This window comes from Podarcis raffonei, chromosome 1, assembly GCF_027172205.1.
Source record: "Podarcis raffonei isolate rPodRaf1 chromosome 1, rPodRaf1.pri, whole genome shotgun sequence".
Taxonomy (NCBI): Eukaryota; Metazoa; Chordata; class Lepidosauria; order Squamata; family Lacertidae; genus Podarcis; species Podarcis raffonei.
The window spans coordinates 38,569,515-38,589,794 of NC_070602.1; the positions used below are offsets into that span (position 1 = coordinate 38,569,515).

Here is a 20,280-nt window from a genome sequence, read left to right on the forward strand (position 1 = left end):
AACTTTTGAGTTAACTTTACTTGGAAGCAAGTTGTACTGATTTATATGTGCCTTCCAAAAATTGGTGCTGAAGCAGCTTGTAACAGAGCCTAATACCCTAACTCTTTCCCCCCTTGTGTTCCTTCCCCCCTCCTTCCTTCCACACAGGCATCCCGCCCTCCCTATCACAGTTTCCAAACTAACCACGGTTGGTGTTATGTGGGTATTTATGGCCACCATGGTTAGCTTAACCCAGAATTTCCAAATCTGCTTCTAATCCCAGCTGCAACTTGCTATTGTTTCTGCCACTGAAATAAGATTCTGTTTTCGTTATATACATATGTATTTATTGGAGTTTTTAGCAAAATTTATGGGGTTGTGAGTTTCCATGAACAACAATACTGTAGTATTCCATGCACGCAAACACTTTTGCACAATTGGCTCATGTTAATATTCCATTTTATTCCCATCCATTTGCATGTTTCCAATCTCGTAAACAAGATGTGCATTGCCTATATAAAAGCTGCTGTAGTGAAAAATAAAAGTCACTGGCATTGCTTTTTAGTATTTACCCTTTTTGTGCTTTTCACTAAAAGCATTGAAATGTATCGTCTGACAGGTTTCAAGGCATGCCTTCACCATTATTTTCTACATATACTACCGAGAACTTAAAACATGGACCTGACCTAACACTATGGAATCTGTACACATTTAATTATGCTGAGCATGATCCAGAACTAGTGAAATCCATTGGTATTTAGCCACTGACGTCAGTGAGTTTAAGTAGGTTCTTTCTACACAGCCTATTTTTTATTGTGCATTACAGTTTACTTATTATTTTTACTAATACTATTACTACCACTATTACTGTGGCTAGTGTTGCTTCTGTTAATACTACCACTACCACTGCTGCTGCTACTACTACTACTATTACTACTAGTACCAATAATGTAATTCCCATGTAAAGGAGCTGTTTAAGGTTATCCCAGTGGTGTATAAAAAGAAAATCAGATTTGCCTATGTATAAAAAATATTCTTTAGGAGTTTGTTATACTACCGATGGAGATCTTTAGCTGCCATGTTTGCCTTCTAAAAATAACATTCATGCTCTGCAGTTACATATTATTAGATAGTAGGAGTATGCACTGAAACAGTCACAAGTACTTTCAAATGGAGGGAAGGATCCATAATCAATTAAAAACCATTCATTTTAATGAAACGATAATGAAAAAGGTATGTTTTAAAGCAGCCCATATCCTTCCTCTACCTCACATGTTGATGCAACCTCATGATGACCATTATTTATAAGAGACAGAAAGGGTTAAGCAGCAAATTGGCACTGCAATCCTAAATGCACTTTCTTGAAAGTAGCACAAGCTGATTAGAGCGGATGACCTGATTCACACATGCACCACTTGTTGACTGGCTTGCATGTGTGAATAGTTCATACAACATAACACAGCTGCTGGGACGTTTTAATACCACTTCAAAGCACAACACTTTTCAGTGGAGTCGGCTCCCAAACTGGTAAGTGGCCAGTCTTCAGGTGTACAATGTCCACATGGGCATTGTAATGTGTACAATATCCACAAGGGACATACACACATGTGTGAACCAGCCTGGCATTACATCCCAGCAAGTGTATTTAGGATTATTGATTTCAGACTCAATCCACCAAGTGCTGCTCCCACATTAGCTTCACTGAAGTAAGAATGGCATTGTTCCATGGACTGGGATCCAACTTCAGCACTTCAGCTTTAGTCTGATAGAAGTAGCTGCCTACAATAAACAACTATGGCATTGAGTGGCATGCCCTGAATTTTCCAAGCATTTTCACAATTGCAATGGTCACAATACAGTGGTCAATGGGGTTTTGTTTCAGAAGTCTACAAAGAAATGTACATTGAGATAAATGCAAGCTTACTGCCGAAGCTTGTCTGTTTCAACAGGCAAGCATATGTCCATGTGAAGCAAACAATGAAGACCATTCTAAAATGGAAACAGCCTTGTTTTCATCAATAACAATAAAATGTGTTCAGTCTTAGCAGTTTCCTATCCGTTAGTTAGGGATTACCTTGGTTCAAAGCTCAGTGTGCACTGAGCTTTTAAGACCAATCTAGTCCACTGGTTATCCCTGTCCTTTGTGCTTCCCAATGCAGCTCAAGTTGCCTTGAACATTTAAGGAAAGACAGTGTATAAATAAATAAACAATAGCCCTGTGTAGTTAGTTACACATGGCTAGTTGCACCAAAACGCGGATGGAAATGGCCGCATGTACATTCTATTGAAAGCAGATGACATATCCATATTCAAATCTGATTTTACTCCCACCCCAATCCAGAGGAGGAGATTCCTTGATATGGACTGGCCTGGGCTTGATTTTAGGATGACAGACTAATGAGGATATAAAAGAAAGCTAGACGTGGATTAAAACCAATTTCACTCGCATTTCAAAAGTGTTCTGTCATGGAAAGCCTGGTGTGTCAGGGTTAGTTCGTATGAAAGGTTGGGAATCATGTGCACCTGCTTCACACATTACAGTAGAAGCGGGGGGGGGGGCAAGAAGTGTGAGGCACTCCTTCTCCTTTCCCAACTTCCAGGCAATTTGTGAATTGGATCTCAGATCAAGATGAAATGCACAGTTACTGCAATGCACCATGCATTTGATCATACAGACAACCCAGTGAAAATGGTCTGAGCCTTGAATAAGTGCCAATTTATCCAATTAGATTGTTTATGGGATGGCCTCCGTGACCTATAAAGTCCTGGTGAAAGCAGGGGAGGGGATCCCATTCACATACAGGGGATTTAACATAATGCAATCAATACTTTGAAATATTACGATTTCTGTAATCTAAATTTTCCAGGCTACTTAAAGTTGGTTTCAGTGACATTTTGGGTTCCCAAAACAAATTCCTATGTGTTTATGTACTTGAATGCTTTAACCAATTTTTTGTGTGTGTGTGTGACTGTGTGTGTGTGTGTGTGTGCACGCAGACAACACTGTCAACGTCCAGGTAGTTGAAATTATATACTTGAAAAGCATACTTCTCTGTCCCTGAAGGGCTCACATTATGAAAAATGATAAGGAAGTTAAGGGTAAAGAGAGAGAGATTATATATAATATTCACACACACATGCATATACACACAAATAGTAAAACCTGCATTTTCTGGATCATGCTGCATCTCCTACTTATCCAAATTCATTGCCCTACTATAGCACCATGTCATTGTAAAAAACAACAACCCAAAATCATATAAATGTTTCATATCCAAATGTTTTGGATATTATCCAGGCCATGAATATAAAAGAGGCTGTAATATAATAATCCCTATGTTCTAGATAGATATCCATATAAATTTCATCTTCATATAACAATGCAATGCTAGTAATATATATTTATATATAGTATGTATATATATAAAAGAAAGTTAACTTTCTATTTTACAAAAAGGCAATTATTTTATTATCAATATAGTTATCAGCTGCTTTTTTACACCATTGCAGTAACTAAAGGAAAGAGGAAAGGGAAAGCTTGATTAAAATAAAAAGTAGATATAAAACCCTGTGGTTTCAAGTTGGGATCCCTTGCCAAGCCTTTGACTAAATACAGTTAAATTCTTTAACTTCAAGTATGGCACTTATATAAATAAGAGCAAAGAGGCGGTGACATATATTCACAGTTAATAGCGATAAATTCTACTCCTTTGGTATATGTGTCCAAAAAAAACCAAAAAACCTGTCGGTAAATACATAACTTGGCTGAACTTTAGATCAATCATTTGTATGCATATAGCAGGGAGCTGTGGTTTATTTATTTGTTTATGAATTTGGTAGATCACAACTAGCATAATAATGATTAAGGTCTCTGGTGTAAGTAGGCAGGCAAACAAAAAATAAATAAATGGCAAAAGTATTTTCAGCACTACCATTTCTTGTGTAGTTGATTTTTGTACAAAAACAAGGATAGAAAAATGCTAACCATACACAGTAATCAACTGTGTGATGCTGACCATGTAAAGTCAGGCATCCATCAGATGAAGCTCATGGATGTACTAACAGGCTTTACGGTCAGATGCCTGGACAGTGCAAATCTCTCCCTCGGCTTTTATAGACATGCTTGCAAATGAATATTGCTATGACCCCCTCCCCAAACCCTCCCTCAAGAAATGGCTCCCTTGCCGTTTTTCAAGATAACATTCTAGACACATTTCCCATCAGTTAGGAAAATTTTCTTGTCCTCGTGACGGTTGAAAAGATGCTCCAGTCAACAAATAGCAATGGACCACTCGGGGGAGGAAATAACTGAGCTGTAAGGCCAGATTGAAGTTGTTGTATAGCTGTTCTCTTCATCAGTCTTTTATTTAGCACACAGTTTTGTATCTGGTTTAGAAAGTGCAGATCAAGTACCTTAACGGCTTTCTTGGTGGTTTGAGGAAATGATTGCTTCAGCAATGTCCTTTCCCTAACACTAATGCGCGGTAGGTCAGTGATCCCCAGCAAAGTCTTCTGGTTCTGCCACAGCCTCACACGTAAGCAGAGTCACTGGACTGAGTCCTGCCAAAGTTAGGCACACTCATACGTGGCAGGTCTTTGTTTCTGATTTCATAAATGGATTTCCGTTTCGCTTGCACTCCCCTCACTGCCATTTTGATCTTTCTCCAGCCCAAGTGGTTCAGTTCGGCCAAGTTGAGCACCACACAAATGCCACTCACGGCAAACATGAAGACCAAGAAGACTGTCTTCTCAGTGGGCCTGGAGACGTAACACTCCACTTCCTTAATGCAAGGATACCTGTCACATTCGTACATGGATGGGACATTGAATCCATACAGGAAATACTGTCCCACTAGAAACCCAATCTCCAGGGCATTTCTGAAGACCACCTGAATGATATAAAACCTAGAGATGCCTTCTTGCCGCCTCATCTTTGACTTGGTGGTTCTAATAGCTGGGTTGGGAATTTCCTTTACTTCCAAGCAGTCAGGTTCTGCCTCCTTGGTGGAGTTCTCTGTGTTCTGCAGCACCCCATTGACAATGGTATTCTTGATCTTCTTGCTGTCATCCCTCTTCATGGAGTCCTGATCCCTGTCCAAAGTGAGGAAGACAGTGGAGTACCTCCTTTCCCTCTGCTTGGCAGATTGGTGAACAGAATATGTTATAAAGCAGAGGCTAGGAGTGCACACCATGATGATCTGAAATACCCAGTATCGGATGTGAGAAATGGGAAATGCTTGGTCATAACATGCCTGGTTGCAGCCTGGCTGCAAGGTGTTGCACACAAACATAGTCTGCTCATCGTCGTACACAGTTTCTCCTACAATGGCCACAATAAGAATCCTGAAGATCACCACCACGGTCAGCAGAATCCTATAAAACAAAGGTTAGATGAGTGCACATTTACAGGGCAGAAGAGGAATACTAAAAAAAAACACTACTATTTTAAAGAAAGCACATAAATGGAGTATAGCTCTGCTGGTGGCCACTAGCCAAGCTAGTCAGAAGCACAACGTCTGTGTTCAGAGCCAGTGTGATTATTATATGGTAAAACCATAAAAGTCATGGTGGGTGTCATAATCTTGCTCAACTTGCTCCTGTCTGGCCACAGTCAGAGATATCCATTAGATATGCATTAGATGCCCTAGAAGGCAATGCTGATGCCCTAGAAGGGGTTCAGCAATCTGCCTCTGTATATTCTTCCCACAAACAAGTGTAAATATTTTTATATGCAAAGACCTCTCCAGGATATTACTTGTTATCCCCCCCTTTTTTTGCTATTTTTATTTACACTTCCTCTGTGGCTGTGCACTAGCTTTTAGGAACCATTTTTATTCTGCATTAATTTGGGGACTTTTAAAGTAGTGAATGTGATTCACAAATTTATAAAATAACCAAACCGATGCACCACCGGTCAAATCCAGCATGACATTTCTTATATTCTTTGAATTTAAAGAGGTTAAGAAAACGCAGGCTATTTTCAATCATTATGGGGAGCTGTCCAGTGCTGATCTTGTATCTCATTCAACCTTCTCAAACTTCTCCGCTTTTCTTAAGTGGCTTGACCAAACAAAAAACAAAAAATGATTGCCTAAGCAATGTACTTATCCATACGGATGTTTCCAGCAAACAGAAGGAAATGCTTGCTTGGTTTATTTGAGCACAAATCTTACTTTGGCTTATACAGGGGAGAATCTATAACCACAATGACAGTTCTAAGCAGCCAGTTGTGTGCGTGTTTTTCTCCTGTACCTCAAGTGTCCGAAAACAGATGTCGGTCAAATAAAAGAGAGTGGCACCTCTCCCACTTTCTATGGTATGCAGCATATTGATCAAACCATAAATGAGAGGAGGGAAGCAAATCAAAGGTAAGGGAGCTCACTTGTCCTTACTTTACCCTTCCATTTTGCCAGCTGCAATCACCAGCTAGATAATAATACGACTCTTTGAAAGTGACTCATTCTAAATATTACTATTATTATTGTTACTATTGTGCCACCTAACAGCAAACATCATCCACATCTTCTGTCTCCTTTAAATGTGCATTCAGTCATTCGCTTTTCTTTTTTAATGAATAAGCCGACGGGGGTGGGAAGGGAAGGGGGGGATGGATTATATCGAAGGTTAAGAGAGTCCCGTGCACTAGCAGTGAACTCTGAAACAAAGCAGAGAAGCGGTTTGGAGGGAGTGGGGGGGGGGAGGGAGAGCGCAGTCCTGTGCGGTAGCAAGTTTCCCAAAGAAATAATTGGGAATGTCGAAGGGGGGTGGGAATGGGGGTTGCTGGGAAATCCGGTGCTTCAAGGTGTCCGGTTGGGCTGCGGCTTCTTCCCCCCCCCCAAACTCCCCCTTCCTGGAAGCCGGTCCCGCAGGAATCCAGGGGACTTCCTTCCAGGGCGATGCCATTTAGGATGGCGGGCAGGGAGCGCAGGGGAGCGCAGCGTCCCCGTGGAGCTCCCTCCGCCGCAGGAGCCCGGCAGGGTCAAAGAGGGCGACGCCGAGGGAGGCGCGCCGGGAGCCGTCGGGCCGCTTACCTCCCTATCATAGTGGAGTGCTGCTGGACGGCGGCTTCGAGGAGTCTCTCTAGGATGGTCCATTCCCCCATCGCGGTTCATCGGGAGGCGAAGGCTCGGGCAGCGGCGGCGGCGCAGGAGCGGCGGCGGCGGCGGCTGCGCTCCGTCAGCCACGGCGGCGGCGGAGACGCGCGTTCCCGGCCCGAGCCGCCCGGCGTGCGCAGGGAGGGACGCTGCCCCACGGCCGGGCGGGCTGCCTGGCAGGCGGGGCGGCTGCCGGGAGCCAGCCTGGGCGGCGATCGCCTGGCGCAGCGCAGCCCAGGCGGAGGTCGCCTTCAGTGTCTCGCCGCCCGCCTCCCGGCCGCCTTTAAGTAGGCTCTGCTTGCGTCACGGCCAGGTTGGAGGGGAGCAGCCGAGCGGCGGCGCCACAGCCCGAGAGGGATCGCCAAAGCCGACCCCCACACAGCGCCGCCGCCCCCGAGGACCCTTCCAGCGGGCGGGGTGGCGTGGGGTGGGCGCCCATCTTCCCCACCCCGCCGCCCGACGAGAGCTGCGCCTTTGGGGAGGGGGCGGGCAGAGGGATGGGGGGCCCCCGACGACGCGCCTCGCCATCCACGGAGCAAGGAGGAGGTAACGAATGGCGCGGAGGGGACTGGGGCCTCAGGGGATCCCGAGACGCCTCGCCAGCCTCCCCGGGGCCGGATCCGGGTGCCTGCCTTTCTTCCGGGCGGCTGTTTCCCGGGGACTTGGCCTGCGCCGCGTCCTTGACAAGGGAAGGCGTGTGGGGAGGGAGGGAGGGAAGGAGGGACGCTTTCCTTGATCTTCGCCAGCCCAGCTAGACGGGAAGAGGAGGCGAGGCGAAGGCGCAGCAGCCTCCTTCGCGCCGGAAGGGAGGGGAAAGCGAGGCTGAGGCATCGGATCCCCGCAGATCAGGAGCTGACACCCCCCTCCCTCCCCACGGTTGCAGAGCAGGATGGACGGAGGGCCGCTGGGGACGATCGCTGCTCCGGACGCCAGGTCGGGGGGCGCCCTCGACGCCGAAGTCCCCCCCTCCCCTGCGGAGAATGGCGCCTCTGCTTCCCCAGGCTGGGCGCGTGAGAAACCTCTCGCACGGTAAGAGCGCAAAGGCCGCCATCCTTTCCTTGGTCTCCCTTGGCTCTTCGCTGCAGCAGCTCTGGCAAAGGGAGACCCGAAGAGGACACGCGTTGAACGCGCAAGGAGCCTTCCTGCCCTGGGACTGGCTTGCCAAGTGGAAATGCCAGTCGCCAGCACCATCTGGGCACACCTGCTGAGGCCCCAGCAGCTAGGAAGGCCCACTCCGGAGGTACAGCTGGGCCTGGGGAGCTTGGGCCCCACTTGGTTGGAGGGGGTGCAACCTCATCTGCAACTTGCAGGGGAGGGCAGGTCCACACCATGCGTTTTAAACGGCCTTTAACAGATGCTGCGCCCCCCCCCCCAAGAATTCTGGGCTCCATAATTTGTTATAGGTACTGAGAGTTGGGAGGAGACCCTCACAGAGCTACAGTTCCCAGTACCCTTAACAAACTACAGCTCTCAGGATTCCTGGAAGGGGACTGTTAAAGTGATGTAAGTGTACTTTAAACGTGTGTGAATGTGAACTGAGTTTTGGTGGCAGCAAAGAATGGCCCAATCAGTCTGGATGTCACTGAGCCCTCTCTGCACCACCCAAAGGGTGAGCACAGGTGAGCTCGAGAAGCCTCAACATCATAAGAGAATAAGGCAGCTGGATCAGGCCCAAGGTCCATCTGGTCCAGCATCCTGTTCCCACAGTGGCCAACCAGATGCCTGTGGAAAAACCTCTTGAGTGGGGAGGGTGGCCCATTAGGAATGAGGGCATTGCCCCACCAATCTCAGTCACTTGCCCATCTTCTTCCTTGCAACCAGGCCAAGGAGTAGCACTGCTGGTCCACTTCCTCCTCCTTAGTCTCAGTGTTGCCCCTTGTAGAATTCAGCAGGGAGGAGAATGGGGACATTGCCTGTCATTGCTTCTGACTCCACCGACCTGTCCAGGTGTGGACACCAGCTGCTACTGCCTTGGCTGCAGGCAGGTGGAGGGATCAGTCATGGTTTGCCTCCCTCTCCCTCTGGGAGGTTCAACTTGCTCACACCCTCTGCCTCTCTGGGCTGGTCTGCATGGGCAACAGGGCCTAGCAGGCTGCGCAGAGTGAGGAAGAGATCACCTGTGTAAAAGATCTGTGGCTGCTTCTTGCACCTCCTCTGGAGGTGGTGCCAACATCTCAGTTTGTTTACCATCTCCCTCTGTCTCTGGCTGGGATGGGGGGGTGAGGGCTGAGGGCTGTGCTTGCTGGGCCCAGTTTGCACTGCCATGCCACCAGGAGGAGAGAGCCCATGTGTGCTAAGCTAACAAGATGGTGGGCTGGCCGCTTTGGGCCATTTGCACACCTGCCTGCTCTCTCCCTCCAGGGACCTCCTGCGGAAAGATTAAAGGGAGAGCAGGTGGACAGAGCCTGCAGCTAGTGCTCTTATATTCTCTTGCTCTCCCTCCCTCCCTCTCTCTGCAGCGCCACAGAGTCCCCTCACCCCACTGCCTAGAAAAAGGAGGGAGGAGAAAGCCACCAGCCTCTGCCTGGTGTGAGGAAACCTGGGTCCACTCAGGGGGCAAGAAGGAAGCCTCCATAGGCCAGAGAGAGAGCCTGGCAGGCAAGCATTTCTTCAGGTCTTCTTCCAGCTAGACTACCCACATGCCACCTACTATCCTGTGGGGAGGATTCCTGGAAAAAGGGGCAGGGGCATCATTGTCTCACCCCATGGTGATACATCATCCACTGCCCCATGGGAAGGATGTTTTTTTAATATGTTATTGTTGTTTATTGTGCTTTCCAAATATGCAATTGACTGTTACTTGTAAGCTGCTGTGGTAGGATTTGTATCCTGAAAGGTAGGAGATACATAACTGTAAGAAATAAAGTAAAATTAAGGTTCAGCTAGCTCATATCAGCTTCTCCTGTCCTGCCTCTTCACACATCGCATTTTAAATATGGATTTCTAAGCATGCACACCTCTTTTAGGTGCACATTTCCAAAGAGATGCCTAAAAAGGTAAAGTATGAATTCAGTAAATATATGTTTTGCTCAGTTACACATCTCACAGAGCTGTGATTGACTAAAGTTCCCTCCTGAGTGGACTTTCATTGGCGAACCCAGGATGGTCTCTTTGATGTGTGAAATGCTAGGGGCCAAAGAATCATTACTGAAACAGAGAGGTGTTTCGCAGGTCTGCTGCCATCGTTAGGTAGCCAAATAATATGCAAAGCACAAATACCAAGATTTAGATGGTATCATTTCAGTGTCTTTTAATAACTTCATTTTTCTTTAAAAAAATGAGATTGGTGAGCTTCAGATTAGAGAATTACTCAGCGTACTCCATTTATATGGCACAGCTGTTTGCACTACACAAAATCTAGTAATTATTTGCAAAGGGGGCAGTTGTTTGTCCTTACAGGAGTGCAAAATGTATCTCACTAAGTCATTAGTAGTACAAATGCAACTAAGGGTGCATTGCAAATGTCATATTGTAAGTTTGATATGTACATAGCATGTACATATCTATGGGAAAGTGGCCTCATTTCATAATGTACTAGAGTGATGTGACATTGTTCCTTGTTATTAATGAACTCTCTGTGTGTGAGAGAGAGATTACTATATATCACATAAATAACAAGAAATAATATTACAATGCTTATCATTCCAGTGCATTAACAAGTACAATTTTTTACAAAAATGTTTGCAGTTATTTTCCACATAACATGTATGTGTGACCCTCCTTAATTAATTGCATTTGCACTACTAATGCATATTTATTTTCTACATCCCCTTATTACTATTATTACTTATGGGAGAATTCAACATAGTGCATAGCTGTCAATTCCCTTATTCCAAATAGGATTCCTTGCAAGAAAAGGGGAAAGTTGACAGCTATGACATAGCGCTAAGCAGATTGCTCCATCAGCGCAAGCGTTTCTGCTTTCCTGATGGAATGATCTGCCCTCTCCTCCCCCCTCCCCCCCCCATTCTGGGGGTTCTCCCAACCTCCTGCCAGTTGGCGGGGTGAAGGGGGCACACAAGGAAGGAGAGAGGGGAAAGCCCTATAGTGCTAGTAGAAGTGCTTGTGCAAGCCTCTACTGCCAGGACTCACCAGCTGAATCTCGTTCTTAGATTTCTTACCCACCCTTCCTCATGAGGTCTCGCTATGTGTCACAACTATTTAAAAATGCAATCTTTAAAAAAGTTAAAACAGACTGCAGGTAAGAGAAATGGGCGAGTCATAAAAAAAATTGAGTCTCGGGTTACAAAAGTCCAGCATACATCTTCAGCACCTGACCAAAACTGCATAATGAAGGTTCCAGGTTCACCTCCCTGGGGAGGGAATTGCACATCTTAGGGGCTGTGACAGAGAATGCCTTCTTGTCATCCCTCAAACTCATGAGGGCAGCGGAACTGCCAAGAAAGCCCCCTCGACTGATCTGACCCTGAGAGTCTGGAGGGAAGGATCAGTCTTTCTGATATTTGGGGCCTAAGCCATTTAAGGTGTTAAACATGAATGTGAGCACCTTGACTTGGGCCTAGAAATGAACTGGCAACCATCGTTCTTTTCAACTAACTCTTTTAAGTCTGTAGCCACTTGGGACTGTTTGTGGCCAGTGCTATTTTTCTAGAAAAAGAGGTACCAGAACTCACCATGAATGCCTCCCTTGTTCTCTTACAATGGCATTGGCGTCCACCTGAGAGGTGCCGGAACTGAGTTCTGGTGAGTTCCAGGTGGGGGGAAAGCCCTGGTTTTACCCACCTGTACAGTGGTACCTCGGGTTAAGAACTTAATTCGTTCTGGAGGTCTGTTCTTAACCTGAAACTGTTCTTAACCTGAGGTACCACTTTAGCTAATGGGGCCTCCCGCTGCCGCCGCGCAATTTCTGTTCTCATCCTGAAGCAAAGTTCTTAACCCAAGGTACTATTTCTGGGTTAGTGGAGTCTGTAACCTGAAACATCTATAACTCGAGGTACCACTGTACTTCTTTATGAGGCTCTTTTACATGCTTGTGGTTTCTCAGCTGGTTCCTAGTTTCACCCATTTACCTAATAGCTCTGAACCACACACACTAACAGACAATACAAATGAGTAAGTTACAGCTGGAAAGAAATGAGGAAAATCAAGTCTAACAGCTTGCCGCAAAGACGCAAAATCAAAACTTCATTAGTTCTGAAAACCAGAAGTGGCAGATTATACTGTAAGCAGAGAACCTTGAACTCTACATGCTGGTTCCTACGCCATGGGGTGAATGACTTTTAATGCATAGCCTTGGAGTAATTAAACTTTATGGAAGCTAACGGAAGGCCTTTCCCCCCCAAAAAATATCTCAGATCTTTATAGCTTTAACGATTAGAAGAATTTAATGTGCATTTTACAATACCTGTCATAATTAAAATCCCATATCTGCGCTACATCAATGCACCAATATACCAGTTCATTAACTTAATTAATTGAAAAGGTTTCCCTTTTAAAAAGGTACTGCTGCGGATTGGCTGGAGTGTGTGCAAGTAGATGAAAGGGGGAAATGAGTCTGTTGCAAATTAGGCGCTGGAATGAGGGTGTGTTCCTGGGCACGAGACAGCATCAAACAGACCAACTGCCATATGGGTATCTATGTATCTGAAGAAGTGTGCGTGCACACAAAAGCTTATACCAGAACAAACTTAGTTGGTCTATACTGGAAAATTATTTTTTTATAATTTTTTTTGCCATATGGGTGGCAGTGGAAATGTAAAAGAGACAAAGCAGAGTGGCTGAGTCATTGTTGGCATCAGGGCACCCACAGGGCACCTCTGACTGGCAATAATGCCGAGGCCATGCAGATGCATGGTCTTATTGCTGGTCTGGAATGTCTCTTTCTGACCATGAAGTTTTTAGTCTTCGTGGCTAACAATGTGAGGATTAATCAGTTTGCTGAATACTGTTAGGCTAAGTGTCTCCTTGGGACGCAGGTGGCGCTGTGGGTTAAACCACAGAGCCTAGGACTCGCCCATCAGAAGGTCGGCAGTTCAAATTCCCATGACAGAGTCAACTCCCGTTGCTCAGTCCCTGCTCCTGCCAACCTAGCAGTTCAAAAGCATGTCAAAGTGCAAGTAGATAAATAGGTACTGCTCCGGCAGGAAGATAAACAGCATTTCCGTGCACTGCTCTGGTTCGCCAGAAGTGGCTTAGGCATGCTGGCCACATGACCCGGAAGCTGTACGGCCAATAAAGCGAGATGAGTGGCGCAACCCCAGAGTCGGTCACAACTGGACCTAATGGTCAGGGGTCCCTTTACCTTTAAGTGTCTCCTTACGGTTCAGCAGTTCTCAACCTGTGGGTCCCCAGATGTTGTTGGACTACAACTCCCATCATCCCTGAGCTTTGGCCTTGCTAGCTGGGGGTGATGGGAGTTGTAGTTCAACAACATCTGGGGACCCACAGGTTGAGAAAGGCTGGGTTAGATGAATATCATTCTTAGGGGAATCGGTGCCTTTTCACTTGTTCATAATTCTGGGCGGAATTAAGCCCCCAAAATGGAATAAGTCACTCTTATGTCTCTTATAAGACCTTCAGGTGAAGAGTGGATTATAAATGCTTGTAGAAAGAAAGAAAAAATGAATAAATCTATCAGATGTGCTTGTGGTTTTCTCCTTTCAGATGTGGAATCCATTCCACATATATGAGGGTTTTCTTGTCCAGAGCTGCCCTCTCATTGCAGGGAATGGAAAAGTCTACTCTGACGGGAGCTTTGTCTGCATAAGGACTTCTAGGTTGGAGCAAGACAAGATGTAAGTTCTACATAGCACAGCTATGGAAGCCAGACTAGGTCTGGAGAGATCCAGGTTCAGATTCCCCGCTTTGTCATAAAACTCAACATTGCTCAGCCCAACCTAGCTCAGAGGGTTGTGTGAAGATAAAATTGGGGCAAGGTGAGATCCATGCATGCTACCTTGAATTCCATGGGAGAAAGGGAGGGCATAGATGCAAATAAAGAAAATTAGAGAAAGTACGGTAGGAGTTCCTCCTCAATGTCCATGAAATGAAATGCGACCTCTTCACATTTATGTTTTAAAAACCCCTTTAAGAGTCCCTCCATTTCCTTGAACACAAGGAAACTGATCCACCTCTCTGACCCACCCACCCCCCAAAAAATTAGGGGAAAGGGGGTGGCAGCCTCCTCTGCTTCTTAAGTGGTTGTGGGCTTCCTTGGGAAGGATCCCTGTTGGTCACACTGGAGGATTGATGTGGGAGGGTGGACTGGATAGAAGCTCTTGATTCTCGAAAGCTTCATAACTAATTCATAATAATTATACAGTTTTAGAAATAGGTTTGTTGCCTTTTGCTTGCCGCAGTATGTAGCCCATTGTATCTCAGAAAACTTTTGGTTGTGAAGCAGTTTATAAATCTGTAAATAAATAAAAATAACTGTGACTTTTTAAAAACATCAACAGCCTTTTAATCACATGTAACTGAGTCTCACAACTTGACTAGAGACATCCAGCTTATGACGTGGCCTTCTTGGATAAGTTGTGTACTCTTGCTTGTCATAAATAAATAAATCCCTGCTCATCTGTCTGGGTTTCCCCAGCCACTCTGGGCGGCTCCCAACAGAATATTAAAAACACGATAAAACATCAAACATTAGAAACTTCCCTAAACAGGGCTGTCTTCAGATGTCTTCTAAAAGTTGGATAGGTGTTTATTTCATTGTACACCAAACACATCCTTGCTGCCTAAATCAGTTCAGTTCCTAACTGAAATCAATTAAAAGGTGTGTGTGTGTGTGTGTGTGTGTGTGTGTGTGTGTGTGTGTTTGTGATGACATGGTTCAAACACATCCAGAGGAGCGCTTGATTGGCTCTGCCAATGAGTGCCACCACACCAAAGCCCTACTGGCTAGTCCAGCCTCTAGTGCTCTATACGTTTATCATTGTCTCTTAAATCATTGGCGTACATTCTGTGAGGACTTGGTTTAAGTTTGAATGTATCTGAAATCCACAATAAAATGGGAGTCAGACTGCCCTGCTCTGCAAGCTGCCAAGGTGAAAATAAAGGACTGGGAAAGGTGTAAGGCATGTGCAGAACGGAAGTGTCTATAAGCACTCCATAAGGATTTAGCAGCCTAGGAGCCCAAAGTTCTCCAACCTGCTGTGCTGTCCAGAATGTGTGCTTTGCTGAATGTGGCACTTTTGTCAGTAAATCAGCCTACATTTTATTCACAATCCTCTAGGATTAAGGTTAGCTTGATCTTCTCTGGCTTACAACGATCTGTTTCTTAATGAAGCAGCAATATTGTTTGCAGGGTCAAAGCAGTCCCTTTTAACATTTTATCAATTGTACTCATGCTGTTTAAAAGTCAAATCCTCCTTTATGGAGAGGGAACTGGCTCTGGTAAAGAAAAGGGGTGTGTGAGTGTGTGTGCATATGCCAAATTTGTGTTCCTTCCCAGATATCCAGAAGAAAGTGTATGTTTTGAATGTTTGTGATTCACAGAGGATGCCCAAGGGATTAATGATTATTTCTTTTTAGTGTAGATGCCAATGAGAGGTTGCTTTGTCTCTAAGGAGTTATGGGTCAACCTGCTTCAGAGATCCGGCTTATTTATGCCACCTTCATCAAACAGCCCTGTTTAGGGAAGTTTTTAATGTTTTATTGTATTTTTAATATTTTGTTGGAAGCCGCCCAGAGTAGCTGGAGAAACCCAGCCAGATGGGCGGGGTATAAATAATAAATTTCATTATTATTAGTAGTAGTAGTAGTGGTAGTAGCAGTAGTATTAGTATTAATATTAACAATTTTAGCCAAAGAGCAGCCAGAAAACCACAGCTGAAGATTCCCCCAACCAATGATATCAGCATGAAAGCATATCTCATAGAATGAATGAATTTTCCAAAGCACTGACATGAACATTTATTTCCCCCAAATTTCACACATAAAAGGCACCTTAAGCTGTTCTCATGGCATGGAGAGGCTTGTATACAAGGAAAGCTGTGACTGAAGCACAGTGTCCCTTGATGTCGAGCATCACTGGTATTTGAGTGATCCAACATTGCAACGCTAAGCTATTTGTAACTTTGAATATGAGTGGGCTTTGTAGAAAATCAGAATCTCTCTCTTGCACACATGCAGAACCTCAAACAGCAGCACGGGATCTTTCCCAAAGTATTCTGATTTTGTATAATGATTTCAAGTATTACAGCTTTTGAAATCACAGGAGTGTCAAAGAGTGAGTATTAGGGTCTAGACATGAAAGGATCCTTCTGTGCACCTTTAAAGTTTGTTAGCCTACCCTACCATCAAGGCTGTAATAAAAGGTACTAGATCCTTCAGTCTCCCGTATTCACATCAAAGGGGAGAGGAAACCCCATACATGCGCAGGGAAATTCTATATGTGCAGAAGCTCTGTGTGTGCAAGCACATGGAGTGTGCATGGAGCTCTAGATCAGAACAAATGGCTTTAACCTCCCAAATGCCTAACCCCTGCAATTTGTAAAAGTCATAGGATGTTATTCCTTTGTTCTAAACTTCTGCGGGACCCAATATGCTTTATTTCAACTTTACCCCCTCTGAGGCTTTTGTTTGCAGTTATTTAGCACTTTGTGAAAAGGTACAAACCCTTTCCAAATATAACTCGTGCATTTCTTTCCTTATGCTGTGTAATTGCACTTGGGTGCTTTAAAATAGCACTTCCAAGTGCAAGACGTGAAGTGTTTTGATGAACTTTCTTTCAAAGACTAATGCTAGCAGCTTTGCAGACAGTGTTTGGTTTAATCCACTACAGCTAAATAATTAGCTGCTGAACTGAAAACACCCATCTAAGATCTCAAAACCATCTGCTCTGCTGTGTTTTCATCTGGTGCCTGCGTGTGTATTAATGACATGATTGCATCAGATTGTACCTTTTATTCATAAAATCATATGAGGACATCTGCTGCTATCTGTGGGATCTCAGTTCTTGAAGAGAGCACATTTCACGACACACAGTGTTTCAATGCACAATGTTACTTACCTTGCAGAGGACCTGAGCAATTTATTCTGTACTCGTAAACTCTACTCTTGCACACTAATGAGCTTTGAAGAACCTGAGCTGATAGCTCACAAATGAACTGTTGCAACAGTTGCATTAACCTTTGGAACATCAGAGCTATTAGTAGAGAGAGGGGAGAAATCTGATTCAGTTTGCACTTAAAGGCAAATTTACCTAATTCACACTTTCTGAAGCAATATGCAGACCAACACTCAACCATCCTTTGAAGTGTGTGTGTGTCTTCAAATTTTGCAATGCAATTCTCCAGACAACAATATGTACAAAAATGCACATATGGGCTGAAGTGCACACAACCTTAGTTAAAATAACCTACAAAAATGCATTATATTAGTGGAACGTGTGCAAAAATGTGTAGATAGGAGTAATTTTTACTAAAATACTAAAGGTTTTTCAGGATGGCCTAAAAAAATGAAAGTGCAAATAGATATGGAAATGTGGGGAACTGTCTTGCCAAATGCGAGGTGGTTCTTTAAAAAAAAAATCATAAGCAATGCAAAACACAAGTGGCTGAGAAGAAGATTTTATTCCTAAACAGCAAGTAATATATACATACCAGGTATACACTTCTATCTGCCACTTGAAAGCCCTCAAGCGTAGCCAAGTGACTCCCCCAGGTAGCCTTAGATTGCACAGCCCTGTGGCCAATCAGTCCATGCACAAGCTTCTAAATCACTCTGCCCAAACCATCTGATCTTATAGATAGCCACCTTCTCCCAATGCCTCACTTTCCAATAACAATTTCCAACATTAAAGAAGGTTCCCAACACTAGCCTCCCAGACTGATTAAGGCAGCTGTGTGGAGGGCTTCACCTCCTCCCAACTGATTAGGACAGGCATGGCCAAACTTGGCCCTCCAGCTGTTTTGGGACTACAGTTCCCATCATCCCTGACCACTGGTCCTGTTAGCTAGGGATGATGGGAGTTGTAGTCCCAAAACAGCTGGAGGGCTGAATTTGGCCATGCCTGGATTAGGACATCAGAGGAGGTTTTCACACCTTCAGTAATAATAATAATAATAATAATAATAATAATAATAATAATAATACCTTTATTGTCATTGTACAACCTGTGTACAATGAAATTAAAGGAGCCTCCCTCCCATAGCTGTCAACTTTTCCCTTTTCTTGTGAGGAATCCTATTCAAAATAAGGGAATTCCCCTTTAAAAAAGGGAAACGTTGACAGCTATGCTCCCTCCCCAAACACTCAGTCTCGTTGCACTCTGTGTGCTTATCGAACAACACACCACCTCGCAAGTCAATTTCACGATGTTATTTTCAAAAACTTAACAGCTGCCAGGAAGGGGGGAGGAACAGAGGCAGGAAGGGTAGCCATATTAGACTCACTACTTCCCCAATATACAATTGGTCTTCTGGTTGGATTTCCCATACAGGAACTGAATTTAAGACTAGAAAAATGAGAAATGGAGGCAGGGCTGGCTCATCCATGAGGTAGACTGAGGCTGCTGCCCCAGGGGGCAGAGTCCAAGGGGCACCTCCGGGGGGATGCTCTCCCCCTGCCACTGCCTCCAGAGAAGGAAAGAGAAGAGACAGCTGTGGCTTCCAGGTTCTGGCAAGATTGTGCAGAGGCCTCCGAACGATCTGTCAGGGCTCTTGTGAGATCTCGCCAGAACTGCAGCTGTGCAATGCCAGTAAGCACAGCTTCAACGGCGGAAGCAAGGGAGGCGGGCGACATGCAGTGTGTGTGCAGGGCAGCACCTTCCCGTTTCACTTCAGTCGGCAAAATGGGACTTGCTGCCCTGGCCCCAGATGGCTTTGGGCCACTCAACCTGGCCTGTAGCAATCCGAGCCTGTCTCAACTTGACTCAAATGAGGCCCCTATCCCTCCAAATAGGCCCGAATCTGGTGCACAGTCCTCAAAAATAATCCCATGGGTCATGAAATGCCATTTTAGAAGGGGTATTGTAAGAAAGACAGAGCTATTCTGCCTGGCCTTCAGTCTGAATTAGCCTGATCCTCTATTCCCTTTCCCCTTTCCTTGCCTATGAAAAAACCCTTCTGGGACTCCACATTTAAACTCTTCCCTGGTCTCCTTGCTGGCCCTAGTAGGAACAACTTGGCCAGTTAACCCTGGTGATCATTTGATGTTTACTGACTGCGGTTTTCCCCCCCAAAATGATCCTGAATTTTTGAATTTTATTGACATTGATGCTGCATTTATGTTGTATTTTATGCTGTTTTTAAGTCACATTTTAATCAATGTTTTATATTTGCTGCTAGCTGCCCTGAGCCCGGTTTTTGAACCGGGAAGGGCGGGGTAAAAATAAACATTTATTATTATTATTATTATTATTATTATTATTATTATTATTATTAAGCATCTGTAATACTTACTGCTTTGACATATGGAACAACTAACTCTTTTTATTTCACTTTGATGGACCTCTCTCTCAGCATTGAGCTGAGAAAGCACAGGGAAATGTGAGAAGACACGTTGGGATATTTCAGTATGAATTCGTTCACACACAGCATTGCTTTTGGACCTAGCGCAATGCCCTGTCTCCTTATGTCTTCATTCAAATGCTGAATCTTGTACATGCTCCAGGCAGTTCTTACTTCAATATGCTGATTTAGGGCAGTGCTTCTTTCCCTTGGTTTGATGGTAACACTACCATATGTCTTGGGTATTCCTGGTGCCCTCTCCTCTATCCCCACATCTCTCTTATCACCAGTCTCAGAAGAAGAATTCACATTACATTAAATTGCAAGGCAGTGCTGAAGCAGTCCGTTGAAATTACTGGAGCCACACTGCGACTGATTTGAAAGTGAAACATCTGTGGTGAACAAGGAGGGTGGAAATCAGCAGCTCAGTAGGGGACTCAGTTTTTGTTTTATTTTTAAATCTCTATGCTGTTCGAGGCCCTGGGGGGTGGAATTCTGCAATTCAAATGTAAAGGAGCAGAAAAAATGTCTATTTATTTCAAATGAAATATATGTAACCCTGAAACACATGTATATTGGGGTATGTGCACGAAATGATGTTTGACGGACGAAAATAAAGGGAGTGTGTGCCTTTAGCTGGGGCTAAGCAATACAGCACATGATTTCATCCATGATCCCTGTTTGGCTAAATGATTGTTGTTTGGTAGATAATTGGCTGTCAGGCTCTTTAATAGAGAGGAAAATCTCTAAATTGGTGCCTGCGGTAGATGCAATTCCCCCTAGGAAAGCAT

General features: G+C 44.7%; 1 protein-coding gene and 1 long non-coding RNA gene across 2 annotated transcripts; one reads left to right on the forward strand and one right to left on the reverse strand.

Annotated features, from left to right (window-relative positions):
* Window positions 1-1,834: 1,834 nt before the first annotated feature.
* On the reverse strand, window positions 1,835-7,153 carry GJD2 (gap junction protein delta 2). Its single transcript, XM_053381398.1, has 2 exons — window positions 7,011-7,153; window positions 1,835-5,352 (listed from the first exon to the last, which is right to left on the reverse strand). Exons 1-2 carry the CDS (start codon window positions 7,079-7,081, stop codon window positions 4,509-4,511), a joined length of 915 nt encoding a protein of 304 aa, XP_053237373.1. The 5' UTR covers window positions 7,082-7,153; the 3' UTR covers window positions 1,835-4,508.
* A 5,979-nt stretch (window positions 7,154-13,132) lies between these two features.
* Window positions 13,133-20,163, forward strand: LOC128410312 (uncharacterized). The gene is made up of 2 exons (XR_008329456.1): window positions 13,133-13,969; window positions 19,502-20,163. It is a non-coding gene; the product is annotated as an uncharacterized LOC128410312 (long non-coding RNA).
* Window positions 20,164-20,280: the final 117 nt, after the last annotated feature.